This window comes from Botrytis porri, assembly GCF_014898465.1.
Source record: "Botrytis porri strain MUCL 3234 chromosome Unknown BPOR_009, whole genome shotgun sequence".
Lineage (NCBI taxonomy): Eukaryota > Fungi > Ascomycota > Leotiomycetes > Helotiales > Sclerotiniaceae > Botrytis > Botrytis porri.
This window is the reverse complement of record NW_024066083.1, coordinates 755,247-770,813: the sequence shown is the minus strand read 5'-3', so window position 1 is coordinate 770,813 and position 15,567 is coordinate 755,247. Positions and strand designations below refer to the sequence as shown.

Below are 15,567 nucleotides of genomic sequence, written 5' to 3'. Positions count from 1 at the left end.
ACATCACAGCGGCTATTGACTATCCTACTTATAGAGATCTAGATATAATTTCGTGTCGTCAGGATACTTGGTATCAACAAGCGTGTGTTTCGTTGGTTCACATATCATCTAAGTTGATCAAATTGATTGTGAACAAAATCTGACGAATCAAGCTCATTTCTTCGCAGAAGAAATCAGAAAAAATTTCCTCGCAGAGAATTTACAAATCATCTCGAATCCACCTTCGGTTTGATGAAGATTTTTGACGAAAGGAGTAGTGGGGTGGACGATAAGCTACTGGCTTCTTTCGTGTTGACAAGAAAATGAACCTATGTGAAATAAGATGCATTCAGAACTCTTATATACTGGGCGACTAGTCGTCTCAGACATCAGTCGTCATTCTAGGAATCATACACTTGTTGTTCCCTTTTCACAAGCCCAGCGACCAGCGCAATCAGCACGTTTGCATTGGTTGCCACGCACACATGATAGAATTGCCATCACATATTGGAGCAAGCTGTTTGGAATTAGTCTACAAAGAATGAATCATGATCACGCTGTTCGCAAATGATTAGGCGAGGTGTACATCGAAAATCATTCGTCAAACACTAGAAAGCAAGGAATCATCTGAAAGTAGTAGCCGCACAGAATTCAGCATTGATTTTTATTGGGGGAATAATTCTCAATCATTAGTAAATATTATAATTATTTTAGTACCATAACGGATTAACAGCGAAGAAAAATGGTTGAAATAGCCGGAACGAGTTGCTGGGCAGTCAAGTGCGTCTAGTAACCACAACTCTGTTGCTGTCTGTTGGATATCAAAACAGAAGGGTCAACCCTTTCTAAGGTCTTGTTGCCTATCAAGTCGGCGATAGTTCGAGGCCCCGAATAAAATTGCGTTCCAAGTCCTGGCTGACCGAACCACTGTAACGTTGAATTCAGCATTTGTCTTATCACATTTTTGTGCGGTAACCGTAAAAAAAGCGCCATTTTGAATCAAAGAAAAGGTATGGGAACAATATCATAGTTCTAGATTTTTCCATTGGGGATTGTGTTGTTCAAGAGCCAAAATACTTACAGGAGCAATAGGTCCAGCATTTAGTATCAGCTTTTGGGTAGTTCGATAAACATGATAGTCGTTAGGGAACCCTGGATCATCTGGTCGATTGTTGAGATTCGAAGGAGGTAGAGATCGTTGGGAATACGGCGTGTCGGCTGAGGATAGAAACATACCTATCTGTGTTAGTTGACAACAACCCGTTACAAAAATTTACGGTAAAGAACAAACCAGTCTCTTTTCCAAACCTGTCTAAGTAGGTGTTTGGTGGCAGCTCTACAAACCCGCTGATGGGTTTCCCATTTATGTCGATCGAAAAGCCTTGGTCCCCAGGTGTTACATCCCCGGGATATATGAAACTTCCATGTGGAGGATTGAGTTGGGGATCCCACCAGATTTTGAGAAATTCTCCGGGCGTTAGTCCACCAAATCTGTCATATGATGAAAGCTCGCTTGATAGGGGAAGATATTTTGGAAGTGTTTTCGGCCCAAGTCTCCAGTCATAGCAAATGTATTGAGCGGAAGATGGCAGTGGGCCTGGAGTTGTACCAGTGCAGTTACAACCATATGATTGATCGGGTTTATCTGGACTACCGGGCTCATCAAAATGACGAGCTTTCACTGATGTGGGCTGGGCTGAATTAGCATCAGTTTGCAATAGCTAAGGTGTAGTTGACTCACATAAGGAGAGGCATTGCTGAGAGCAATGACGCCAGCAAGATAGGCAAGTTGTAGCTTCATGGTGTGGAATTGAAAATGATGATTTACCAAAGCTACGATTGATAGATTTGAGCCCCAACGATGGTGGAGGAAGTTTGACAGAGGAAATGGGTGAGGTGGGTGAGAGAGGCAGCCATTGCAAATATTTATATAGAAGTGTTATGAGCTGAGCTGTAAATTTTCTATGTAAACATTGGATGTCAACAATAATTTCGTGGATTAAATTGAACAATGATTCCTCCCAATTTATTGGACAAGGGAGGAATTCACATGCATAGCATACCTAAGACAACGACTTTCAGCCACGTCCCATTACATAAGATAAATTCTTGGCCCATACTTGGCTTGCAGATAAATACTCACCGATGAAGATTTTCTTGCCGATACACACTGAATTGGTATTCCAGTGCATTTATTCAGCCCATTTGAGACCTTCAAGGGCTCAAATGGCGGTAGCTGAAATTCGAACTACATGCTTTTTGGGTGAGACAAAAGGGGGTGATACTGCAATCTAGGCGTTTTTGAGAAACAATATACAGGTACAGCCACATTTGCGAAAGGGAATCGTCGGATGCTCATATTGGTAGTACTATACTAGCGTGAGATTTTTTGTCATCAAGTATATTGTTCGTACAACATGGGGAGAGCATAGACAACTCACGGCGACTTTGAGATCGGAGTTTGTGACTGCACAATTTTGAGCAGAATCCACTCAACATTGAGTTGAGTCTCCGGGGAACTCTGGTGTGAGAGACTCAGCTTTATGAAATAATTAAGAATTGTTTTGCTTTTATTTTGCCAGGTTCCGGAATGTTGTGGAGATTTCTACACAAATCACGTGATTCTATTTCTCGTGACTCGGTTTTCAGCTTTGGGTGTGGTGCACGCTGATGGTACCGTGAACGACCTCACACCCTGTGCAAATAATCCAGACACATCGTTACAGACATCAATTGATTCTCTACCGCCTCGATCATCTCGACACGTCAGTCCTAATAACATGACCGCGAATTTTGTATTTGTTGGTAAGCTTCCTCTGAAAGTCCGGCCAAAATACGAAAGTTCGCCATCCTGTGATATGATCTCCAAGTGCCGTTTTCAGCAAGCGTACAACGGCTCACCAGCTATCAGTGTTCACCAGCTATCAGTGTCACCAGTCTCACAAATGTCTATATTGTGGAGCCGACTGAGCACAGTCTTTCAATGCTAACTATTTCGAAACAAAACTGCACTGGTGCTTCAAGATGACTTTGAGCTTGAATCAAGATGATAAGATCACAAATCGCTTTTTTGTCGTGTGCAATACTAGCTTGTCAGTTTATTTCCACAAATGTATCTTAAAAATCGAGGAAAAACACAAACCCAGTGCAATGCAACCTATCCACCAGACATGGTGTCACCTTTATTATTTTCGCAACGGAGGCACGAGTATGACTTTGTCCCCTATGTTATTATCCTGAAATCCTATTTCTTGGTTGAACCCTAGAAATCTTCAAATGATATCAGAAATTTCTGCTAATTGATCTTTCAGGAAGCATTTCCATATCTTAAAGCCATAGGAATGTTCTTGCATGGAGAAAATTTCGATATGCTCGACCTCGGAATGCAATATTGGGCGTCGTGTCTCGTTCAGAGTGTGCAAAATAGTGGCATCAAGCTTTGCTCTATACGGATATCCAACAACAGGATCACATGTTTGAACTCACGGCTTTGCGAAACTGTTCACGGCTGGTGGAGGCTTTAACACATATTAATGAAGGATCAACAAGCAGCGCAGCCAATCCTTGAATCCGGTGCGAAATAATGATTGCGATGAGAGCATATTTTGCAATGGCAGCTTTAATGAGAGATATATGCAGCATGCATTCGACGTTGGGAAGACACATTTGTTTGACAGGAAACCTTTCTTCTACTGTTGTGAGTGCCGAGCCCATCCGAGAATGACATATGACACTATCTCCTTAGGGGGTTTGGTTTAGTGATATCGTGAAAATAAGTTTTACGACGGTGCAAAATGATCGAACATAATTTAATTGTACGTCTAAAGAATCGCTCTCAAGACGTTTAATATACCACGGAGCAGGAGAAGAGATACTGTTTCTTCGTTATAAAGGAAATATACCCAGATGTTCATTCGTAACTTCTGGTCCCTTGTAAGTTTTCCACGATAAAATCTACACTCTCAAATGCTTTTTGACCCTTCTGGACGAGTTTATTCTTCATTCTTCCGCTTAGTCTGCTAGTCATCGAGTTTTAGCAGGTTATGTTAAACAGCATAGGGGCTGAGAAGATTAGCAGACTCCTCCGATGCTTTGATTTCCAGAAGTCTTAAGCTCAAACGGCCACTACTAAATTAGCATTCGGCTTCTCAATTCGACGATCGAATACTGTTTACTTTTACATCAAGTCAAAACGAGGAACAACGGTTTTGGACACAATTCCATGCCATACTACCCCTATTAAAGATCAACAGCACAGTACCTCGAAGCGACAAAAGAAAGGTCTGTGCAAGAGCCGTTTCTTGGACTTGACAGTAAACGAAAAATGGAGTCCGAAAGCGATATCAACAGCATTGTCGAATGAAAGAACTCGGATGAATCATTTCCCATCCAGCACAAATCACAACACCGCGATTTATCGATGCGGCATTAATTTATTGACAATGCAAAGACTTCGATAAAATCGATGGAAGAATAGTCCTCCTACTTGACAGAAGTACTACCTGGGGTTTTGATCGATACCGATCATATTTGTTTGTAACTGGTGTCTTCTTCCTTGAAAATATTGAAATTTAATTGTACATAAGACCAAGGTCAAATGAATTTTTGTACCTACTAGGTAGTGTCTAAAGATCCGCCCATCGTTCTTTCCGTGTCTGATAGCACAAATCGCTGACTCCAGTGATTGATTTCAGAATATGAGGTTCTTGTTCTCTGAAGTTAGGGAGCACTTCACAAAGTAAGAGTAGATTCTGGCATCGAAGAAGGAGGAATCGACTTTCGGAAAACATGAGCCATGCAGAAACCCCGCATCAATAGCTTATCAGCCCTTCTATCGATTCATTCGCGAGTACAGTCTACATCAGCATGCAACATCAATACCAATATTACTTGCATTACAAAATTGAGTAATCATCTTGATTTTCATTGCTATATGACTGATTTTATTGAAGATGTCAATGCAAAGTTGGATACGCACTGCAAGGGAAGCTTATTGTCAGGGTTGGCGTCATTGATTTTGGAGAAGAAGTCTTTCAAGATGAAGTTGGCAAAAACCGATACATCAATGGAATCGCCTTTGAGAGACACATTGTTTGATCAAGGGCTGTCAAAGGGTGATACAGTATCGAAACATCGGTAGAGACACACCGAAGGCTAGAAAACTACTTTCATTGATATTTAATCTAGAAGCCGAGCCGGTAGCCTCAATGTCTGAAATGATCAGAAGATGACAAAGATGTGTGTAGGAAAAGATTAAAATCTCATGTCAGGCTATCTATAGATGAGGCAGTGAAGCACATATATATTACTTAAAGTTCCATCAACTCTTGCATCTCTATATCTTTTATTGCTCATCCTCCACCGGTTTCCAAATTTTCGTAAGCCATAACGCCAGGGTATATTTTAGCATAAACGGCTGCGACGAGAAGGAACCAGAGGGGCCAAATACCCATCGGAAAAACGTTCAATATGCTATCGTACTGCATAACTGATGCATTATCGTCAATCTGACCATGAGCGCAGTAGATTTAGAAATATATCTGCTGTCAGAGCCAATTAATCATTCGTTTGACTTTTTCCACGCATTAGAAGTCTCCAATTGTTATTTTCCCACATGTAAGTTCAGCTGTTCATCCTTGTCTGTACAACCACACCTCTTATCATCCAACTCATTGTTAATCACCCATGGTTTTGAATCTAATTTTGATCATCACGATAGTTTGGATTGTGGTTCGTAATATCAGCACGGAGTCCTCAGTAGTTCGCATGTCTGAGCGAGAAGAAGCAGGGGATATGTATGGTCTTAGTCAATATCGGTGACTGTTCTAGATCATGTGAGACTGTATTACAAGCAATCATAAAGTTTTGAGAAAAGAATGAGGCTCATCTCTGCTTACATCAGACTTATTCACGGGTAAATGGTTATCGCCACGCATGGTTTGAGGAGGGGTAAAAGTTTGGATGGTACAACACTAATGTATGTTTTTCCGAAAGTGGAAACGACGACATTGGGCGTATCGGAGGGCATATTTTGGGCAGATTTGGGGCTGAGAAGGGAAAAAGTATTTATTCAAACTAGCAGTTTCTGATTCGTGACTTCATGACGCGTGATTCATGTTGATTCTCCCTGACGATCAAAAATGTATGTAAAGAAATATATGCAGGTGAAAGGTTGAATGTTTAAAACAGTAGGAATAGAAATCATTAATCTCTGCGAATGATACTTTGCGGCGATTTTTTCATTCCCTGCTAGACATTGAAGTGGAGAGATGCATGGACAATGAAACTAGAGCTTATTAGTATGACACCCCAAAGGCAATTAAACGACAATAAGTGCTTACACTTGTGCCATGCTGTTTTTGGTCAATTCGTTGAATTCGTTTTGTTCGTCATTTGAGTTCCAGGACTGTTTTGGGAGGCGCCAATATAGACATCTTGATTTTGTACAAATACTACCATGACGGCGGAGAACCTGTGCGGTGATGTTAGTCTTACAATCCTGGAAATCTCAAGGTATCTCAAACTTACGCAGCGGTAGCGGTGAATATCTCAACCCTTGATGTACTGGCATCAGTCAAAAACATAAGTCCCATAGCGAATATTGCTGTAAAAGCCGCAATAACTCCAAGTAGCTCTTTCGTAGAATCAAGACTTGAGAGCACTGCGATGGCAACGGTGGGTAACAGGCACGCAATGACCGTGGCGATAGCTGAGGTAAAACATAACATGCGTGCTTCAGAGTAAACAGTAAGCCCTGTCATATCCTTTGGCTTTGGGTCTCCTTCTGCTGTACTAAAGATAGATTTCCTGCGATAAAACCAAAAGCGGGGGCCTCTTGAGGTTTCTCTTTTTTCCAAAAATGAATGTCTCTTATCTTCAGTAGTGGGCAGCCCGTTTTCTTCAGAGACAGTCTTCACCTTCCGGCGACGTAATGTTTGTTTGATACTGTGCCAAAATGGAACAAATTCATTAGCAATCCACGTAGTTAGACCGTCAACTGTATGACCCTGCCGAGGTACAATAAGATCAAGATTGTCAGGTATAGTGGCCGGCGGCCAAAAGATACTGCGCATAAGACTGACAAACTGCCATCTCAAAGGCTTTGCTTCGCCTACATTTTCTGTGTAGTCACCCCATATACATGCCGCATCCCCACTGATGCAATGTTTCCCCACTCTCTTGAGCCAGACTCTTAGGGTTTCCACATTGTATGGGTCTGCTCTCGGTAATGCTGTAAGCTTGGAGTATTGTAGTAACGCATCATCTGAGAAATTGATGTTGTTAGCGATGGAAAGTATGAACTGAGATGTTGAAAGACATACTGTATTCTTTCAAGACGACTCTAATCTGCTTCATAATCTTCACTTGCTTAGACTTGCACTTACTACCGTCCATTCGAGCATGTAGTAGATAGTAGTCTAAATTCATCGCCATCATCGAAGCTTTCGTTATGCCCTCTTGTTCACCCTGGCGATGTTCATTATATTCTGCTTGGTGCAGCTTCTTGCGTAGGTTCTCTAGTTCTGCTTGATAATAGAGTAGACTTTTAATGTTAAGGTCCCGGAAGGCCTTGAACGCTTCGAGATCTGGGTACTGCGCAATCAATTTAGACACAAGTGGCCATCCTGGCAGTGGCTTATTCAAGTCTTTAGATGGGTCTTTGGTTTCATCCCACGGTCCTGATGTAAATGGCAGTGGAGATGTCGGGGTCCCAATCACGGTCTCATCGCTTTGCGAAGCTGAAGTCGGACTCGCAGGCTCACTCGAATTTGAGGCTTGAATGGTGATATTACGAGGCTTCTTGGCCAGCGCGATTACTTCTTATTTGTGCAAACAAGGAATTGCTTTGGGTTATACTGATTGAATAATTGAATGATTTAAGTAGCGTATGTATAACAACAGACAGTAACAATAGCGGAAGGGCAGCAGCTGTTTTATCTTATGTTTACTGTGATGTACCCCATTTACTTTTACACAAATGAGAGTGATTCAAATTAATGGCTGAGTACAGCATTGCATGCTGAATTGTGAGTTTTCAAAAGTGGTTGTCTAGAATCGCATGTGATTTGCGCCGGTTAAAGACACACTTGACAGCTACTGCCGTGAGAAAAAGTATGAAACCCATAGGAAGAGAACACACTTTTGACTCAGCAAGCCCTGGTATCTCATGAACTTTTACCTCCAAATCGTAACATACTTATATCGGGCGCAGACGAAAAGTTGAACAACACACAATTACAACGATTTCAGAAATATACTTCAGAAGGCCAGTCAAAACTTTGCAAGGGAAATGTCGTGTTGCGAGTGAACATGATTACGGCTATGCAGAGACTAAGACTTGGTTTTATGCACCGCAAGGCTGAACTTTCAGGTCATTGGCATCGTAAATTTTGACTTCAAAGCCACATCCATTACATATACTGGAAGCAAAAGCATCAAGAGATAGGTAGAGTCTTTCAGATTCTCAGTGGCAGCAAAATAACTCAAAATGTTTGGTGCGCATTTGGCAAGAGCTCTTCGAGATCGATAATTCCCAGAAGCCCAGATTGACTTTTTTAATTGCTAATCGGCGAAGATACTTATCTCGGGTGAAAGAGACATGTGTTTGCGTCCAATAGATGGAACCGGATAAATTAAATCGGGTACCCTACTTTCGAGCCACCCCCCTTTTGAGCCACTTTTTATATCAAAAATGGAATTTTTAACTCTTTTATTTATAAATAGAATTTATTGAAAATTTGTATATATATAATTTAGATTGTTTTGAATTTAATCTGAAGTTTTTAGATTTTTAGGATTTTTCTATATTGAAATCTAAAGCTTTAAAATATCGATTTTTAAATTTATATAGAAATCATATATAAATTTGAAACTTTTATAAAATCTTTAATAACTTTTTAATAAAAATTATTAAAAATAAACTGTAAAATTTTATTAAAAATTTATAATATATTTATTTTAAATAATTTAAAAAAAAAAAGAAAAATTCCTATAAATAAATATTTAAAAGTGTTACGACGGTATCCAACATACCGCGTCACATGGCCAAACGGTCACGTGATGGACCTAGAGGATCTAGGGGATTGAAGAATAAATGTCTAGATTTATAAGATTCAAAGGATTCAAGCAGAATAAAGTCTTATGGTTCTGTAGAGAATAAAGGTCTATATAAGGAATAGGGTTTCTTTATATATAGAGCTTTATACTTAAAAACAATTATCAGTTTTATTACTATAATTATAAGAATTGTAATTAATTATAATCTTATTGAATTCCTATTTGAAATCTAATTTAAACCATTTCGAAAGATCTCTAAATACTTCCACATAATCCTAGAAACAGCTCCTGTAACAAAAAGAATACTCTCAAAATTACAGGGATTATTTATATTACTTTAAACTTATTATATATTATATTTCTATATCTATTAATTTTTTTTACTTTTTTTTAATTTCTATATAAATTTAAATTCAAAACTTTCAAAAAGATATAACGTGGTTTATTAGTGAGTAGTGTTACGGGAGCTGTTTCTAGAATCATGTGGAAGTGCTTAAAGATCTCTTAAAATGATTTAAATTAAACTTCAAATAGGAATTCAATAAGGTTATAATTATTACAATTCTTATAACTATAGTAATAAAACTAATAATTGTTTTTGAGCACAAAACTCTATATCCTAATGAAACTCATTTGTTATATAGACCTTTATTATCTGGAGCCTTTGGGATTCATATACTCCTGGAGCCCGTGTTACGGGAGCTGCCTCTAGGGTCACGTGGAAGTGTCTAGAGATCTCTCGAGGTGGTTTAGACTAGACTTCAAGTAGGAATTCAATAAGGTTGTAACTGGTTGCAATTCTCGTAACTATAGTAATGAAACTAATGATTGTTCTTGAGCACGAAGCTCTACATTGTAATGAAACCCATTCCCTTATATAGACCTTCGTTCTCGTCTGGATAGCTTGGGTAGACTGTCTATCCTGTCTATCCATCACGTGACACTTGCCCCGTGACCTATATGATACTACTGCTTATCTAACCTGTGCTTACTAGATAACCTGTAACCGCTATCCCTCCTGTGCCTACTGTAGGATAGGTGCCAACAAAAGATAGGTACCTATCTTTTAATCATTGCTTATTGATTCGGTTACCGCTATCTTTCGTTACCCTTTAATCCAACTGTCCCTACAGTGCTGTTTTCGTAGGTTCCAACACCAAGGCCTTAGGTTTATCTTATAATCCATGTTGCGGTGCGGGTACCTCCGTAACAGCCCGTAGCTTCCCAAGGCTTCCTCATATAACACGCGAATGTGTCATGTGATATTTGTCATAACAAGTGGGTCATATTAGTAAATGAATCATTTTCACCTCAATTTATACTTTCAAAACTATATTATTCAACAACAATTAAATCAATTAATTAAAATTATAAAGATTCTAATAATTTAAAATCTATTATATCATTTTGATAGATTCTTATATTATAATCTGTCTTTCTGTATTTACTATAATATCAAATAGAAAATATTTCCCTATTAAATTTACCCTCTTTTTAATACTTGTTATATTAAATCTGAATATCAACCTTTTATTAAAATAATATATCAAAAGCTTTTTATTCAATAAATAATCCTTTTTAATATAATTAGATTTTTTTCATATATCGATATTTACTTAATACTTTATTTACTACTCAAAGTGTATAATTCTTTATATTTAAAAGTGTATTTTTATAAGCTAATCTTTTTGTACTTTTAATTAAAGTTAATATAATCTCAAATATAAATATAGGGGAGTTTTTTGATAACAAGTTATTCGAGATTTAATTAATATTGATTAAGAAAGAGCTTTAATTAGATTGTAAAGAGTTTGAGAAATTTATTGATTTAAATTGAAAGAGGAAGGGGTAGGTATATGAATTTAAATATCTAATTTCGAGAATACAGTTTTAAAATTAAATAGGATTAAATCTGTTCTTTGGAATTCTGATTTTATATTCTAAAAAGTAATTGATTCCTTGTATATAGCTTTAAAAGTTATAAAGAATTTAATCTTTGAAATATAATTAATATATGTTTTAATAAATTCATTAATTTAATTACTATATAAACGTTTCAGATTATTAAAACAGCTAACATTAAGTGATTGAATTAAATAACTTGAATATAATAATAAATATAAATATATGTTGGAAGTTGTGGCACGTGCTCTAAGCTACTGTGCATATATCACTTCCACTTCGTAGTTAGATTTTACCTTAGTACAATTAATCTACATAGTCAATAATACATGCATTCCACTGGCCTGCTCCTTTATTGTGAACAATATATAATATTATTCTCTTTGTAATATACTTGAAAAGCTGTTAATTCATGACTTTTATATCCATTCAGCATTAATATTCAATATTTACTCTTTTTTTGATTTTTAATATACTTATCAAAATATTTCAACTATTTTAAACCTATCTCATTATTTGTTTATCTATTAGATATAGGTTTAATAGCCCATTCTATAGGAAGATTTGTTTCGATATATTAATTGAAGAAATGAACTTGTCCTTGAACTACTAGAAATAAGAGAATAAAACTATTCTCTTTATTTTTGTATATTATTATTATAGTCTATTCTTAATTGCTTGATTATACTACCTTGTTTTTATTATTTCGTTTAGTATTAGTTATTATTATTACTATATATATAATCCTTATTATAAAGCCTGTTTCATTAAAATTGTAGAAATCTCCGTCTAAAATGCTGTATTTCGCTTATATATTTATAATTAATCGAAATCATTCTTTAAAGAATTTAGAATCCTTATAAAAAGCTTTTTGAAAGTTATAAATATAATTAAAATGTGTTTTTAATTTAATTTAATATTTTACAAATCAATATGTTTAGAGCTTCTTAATATATTTTACACCCCTCAATTCGAGAATATAATTTGTTATATCTTCCATATTCTTAAGTTTAGATAAAAAACCTTTCGAATTTATATCAATTATATATTTAGAAATGATATTCTTTTTTAATTCTGAAAGATTATAAGATTTAGGTCAACATTTGAAGCGAGAGGTAAAACCTTTGATTTTTATATTGTAATATTGTATTCAGGATATTATATATTTTCGTAACTTTTCGAATACTTATTTTTTTATTTTTCTGAATAGCTTTAATAATGAGGAGTATACGAGCTTTTTGATTATTCGAATTTATTGTAGGTTATTAATAAAATGTATATTGAAAAAGAAGAGTATAAATTAAGGTGAAAGTGATTCATTTATTAATATAACCCACTCACTAATAAACTACGTTATAATTTTCTTTTAATGGTTATTATTAAAAAGTTATTAAAGATTTTATAAAAGTTTTAAATTTGTATATGATTCTTATATAAATTAAAAAATCAATATTTTAAAGGTTTGAATCTTAATATAGAAAATTCCTAAAAATTTCAAAATTTCAAAATAAGCTTAAAATAATTTAAATTATATATATTCAAGTTTTTATTAAATTAGATTATATATTAATAGAGATATTAATAGGCTAAAAAAGCGATTTTTAATATAAAAGGGTGGTCCAAAACAGGGGTGGTCTGAAAGTAGGGTGGTCGACTTATCTTACATCGAGCATGCGTAACACAGCCTGACTGACAAACCGGAAACTTTGAGGCTCCTTCTGGAGGCAACAATAGGACTTTGCTGCAGATATTTCATTTAAAACAATGGAGTATTTGAAAACTCAAATGCCACTGGAGTCATGTTTTAGATCTTTTTTCGAAACTTTCGTGAATCAATTTTATTGCGACTCAAATTTCCGCGAGAAAATTTAACGAGCTCAAAGGTCACTCAATACACCTCTAAGTCTCGGTCTATGTGATACAATTGTTTCTTGACCATCTATTCATATTTATAGAATAATCAGTCATTCTTGGCGATGAATCCTTTCGGTAATTCCAGCCAGAGGCACAGGATGATTTGGTTCTGTTCACTTCTTCCAGTATCCCATCAATTTTTTAATAGCTCTCGAACCTCATCTTCGGTGAAACTTCACCGCTTCATTCGCTGATTACCCCAAATCATGCTACTTAGCCACCTGACTGATTGGTCGGTGGACGGAATTCTGGGGCCGGCGCCTGTCACCATCCTTTGGGGTCTGACTCTATGTTTCAATCTGCCCTGTCAATTGCTCAGGCAAAGAGTGTTGGTGGCTGTCTCTCGACAGGCAGTGAAAAGGCAATCGAAAAAGGATTTCCGACCGCACAATCCTTTCTGGTGAACGAAAGAGGTGCGGCTCCGCAAGATTGGAACTATAAGATGAAAGCCTATAAGAGAGTAAACAGAACTTTCACTATATTTTCAATCAATCAGAAAAAAATACAATCTTTCCTTGACCACAATTGCTAACTACGAGAATAACGCAAGCGCCCGTGAGGCAGTGATCAGGAACATGGCAGGTGGTACACATCATGCGAAGCGATACGCAAAGTTTTTCTGGCGCTGACTTTCACAGATTATTCCAAGAACATCTCTTCCAATGGTTTCCTCTCCCTTCCCATCGAATCTAAAGCTTCCAATACAAAGCGCAGTCGATCTGTTTCGGACGCTGGCTCCGAACAGTCTGCAAGATCCAGCCTATCTAGGATTACATATGTCGAGGAAGATTCTCAGATCGCTACTAATGCAGACCTAGAGGATTCCGATAGCATCATCCCGGCAAAATACACTTGCTTAGATCGTCTGGTCGTGTTTATTCGCATCCTGTTTTGTCTCCCGATTCCAATGATGATGATGAAGAAGGACAAAAAATCTGCAAAGCCTGCCGAGGCTGTGTCATTCAATGTACGTAAGGAATATATAGTCTCCATTGGATTCTTGCTAACGGATAATGACAGATGGAGAGCTCTCCATGGGTACTCTCCGTGTTCGTTCTATCAACGCGGAAAGATTCGAATAAACAGCCGGTACCTAAACACGCGAAGTGTACCATCGATACCGGTAATATGCAGGGAAACATCGTTTCGAGGGAGTTCGTTGAAAACGTCCTGGAGTATTCAGAAGCAAACTTTGTTCGTTTGACAGCAGAGGAAAGGGAGGGCGGTTTTGGTATAACAGGCGACAAACTTGTGAGTTCCGAAAGGTTCTTCTTGTTACAGTAATTCAAAGAGAAGTTGTCTGGATGGAAGTGGACTAACTTGCTTTGCTCCAGGTGCCAGAAGGAGCCATTTATTTGACTTGGTACCACAGCAAAAGTACTAGGGTTTTCCATAAAATGAGGTTTCTAATCTCGCCCTATTCCCATTGCGACCTTATCATTGGAGCTCGATCCATACTAAAGGACAACTTGCTTGGCGTTCCCAACCTGATGGCAACAGTGACTCTGACTACTAGGGTTGCAAACAAAGATGATGAAAGAAAGGGTAAGCAGCCCTAAATGAGAAGTTAGTGGTCGATCATGGCACAACGCTGAACAACACAATTGCAGACAAAAATGAATCCGACCTAGAAAAATATTGTCTTAAACTTGAGAAGAGATACCAAGATAAGGAAATCGAGCTGCTAGAAGCGGGAGAGGATACAGATAACAATGAGGAGTTGAAGGAAATCAGAGAAGCCTGTGATGTCGTCAAGCAATTTCACCTAATCCGACAGGCAGAACTGGAGAACGACCAAAAGCTGATAATTCAATTGAAGAAAGAATTGGAGAAGCTACCAGGTCATGAGAATTATGAGGTCCCCTCTAAATCACATACCACTTCCTCCGGTTCAGAACAAAAGAATGATGTAGATGCAGGTCGACGTGCCGTCAAGAAAACGAATTAAATATCTTCACCCAAGATATAAGTATTTGCGGTATGCTGGACAATGTGTCAGGAATTTGTAAAGAACTAGAGGATTTAGAAGCATCAATTACTTGTGTACATCGGCACGAGATACTGGAGGATTTTAGAAGGAACTGTTGCGCTCGTTTTTAATGATATCTTAGACACTCAAAGATGTGGGGCGGTAGCGTTTGTTATTTGACGAGTCGGCCAAGAAGAGAACGGAGTAGGGTTAATGAATTTCGGTTTGAGTAGATTTTCACTGAGCGATCAGGGCAGATAGAATATTGACCGGAGGATTGCTTTGTTTTATAGATCCTTGAGTTTATCTCGTCATAGTGTCCCTATGCAGAAGTCAATGCGTTCATGACCGCACACAAAGTTTCGAATATGACCTGTCCCAATTTAGGGTGAATGGATTCTGGATCGTCTTACTTCGTCAGATATTTGATCTGCCCTCTTCCTGTAGTCCAATTCATTTCGTCACTTGGAGATGGAACTACCACCTACAACGTCTCAGCATCATCGATATCGATGGAGAATATTGAGGGGGCATAGCCGTACCATGAAGATTATTGTTCATAGGTGAAGTAGCAATGACTCGCGTCTCAGGATTTTCTGCTCATGTCCAGTTTCATACTCAAAATATTAGGCGTGTTCAATATGACCTATTACTCGAAGAGTGCGGAGGAGACTTCAGCGCTATCCTAGTTGCAACACATGGTTGCTAGCTATCACGGTTGAAGACAATACCACACTCGGTAGCCT

The 15,567-nt window shown here is 37.6% G+C and overlaps 3 protein-coding genes across 3 annotated transcripts; 1 reads left to right on the top strand and 2 right to left on the bottom strand.

The window, feature by feature from the left end:
- Window positions 1-765: 765 nt before the first annotated feature.
- Window positions 766-1,780, bottom strand: EAF01_007052 (uncharacterized protein; the record flags this gene model as incomplete). The annotated part of the gene is made up of 4 exons (XM_038915306.1): window positions 766-906; window positions 1,061-1,215; window positions 1,271-1,670; window positions 1,721-1,780. The coding sequence occupies 4 exons, from the start codon at window positions 1,778-1,780 to the stop codon at window positions 766-768; spliced, it is 756 nt and encodes a 251-aa protein (XP_038768944.1).
- Window positions 1,781-6,342: 4,562 nt separating this feature from the next.
- Window positions 6,343-8,291, bottom strand: EAF01_007051 (uncharacterized protein; the record flags this gene model as incomplete). Its single annotated transcript, XM_038915305.1, has 4 exons — window positions 6,343-6,451; window positions 6,508-7,243; window positions 7,302-7,776; window positions 8,238-8,291. The coding sequence occupies 4 exons, from the start codon at window positions 8,289-8,291 to the stop codon at window positions 6,343-6,345; spliced, it is 1,374 nt and encodes a 457-aa protein (XP_038768943.1).
- Window positions 8,292-13,427: 5,136 nt separating this feature from the next.
- EAF01_007050 (uncharacterized protein) lies at window positions 13,428-14,800 on the top strand (the record flags this gene model as incomplete). Its single annotated transcript, XM_038915304.1, has 5 exons — window positions 13,428-13,437; window positions 13,491-13,819; window positions 13,873-14,103; window positions 14,187-14,397; window positions 14,463-14,800. The coding sequence occupies 5 exons, from the start codon at window positions 13,428-13,430 to the stop codon at window positions 14,798-14,800; spliced, it is 1,119 nt and encodes a 372-aa protein (XP_038768942.1).
- Between the last annotated feature and the right edge of the window lie 767 nt (window positions 14,801-15,567).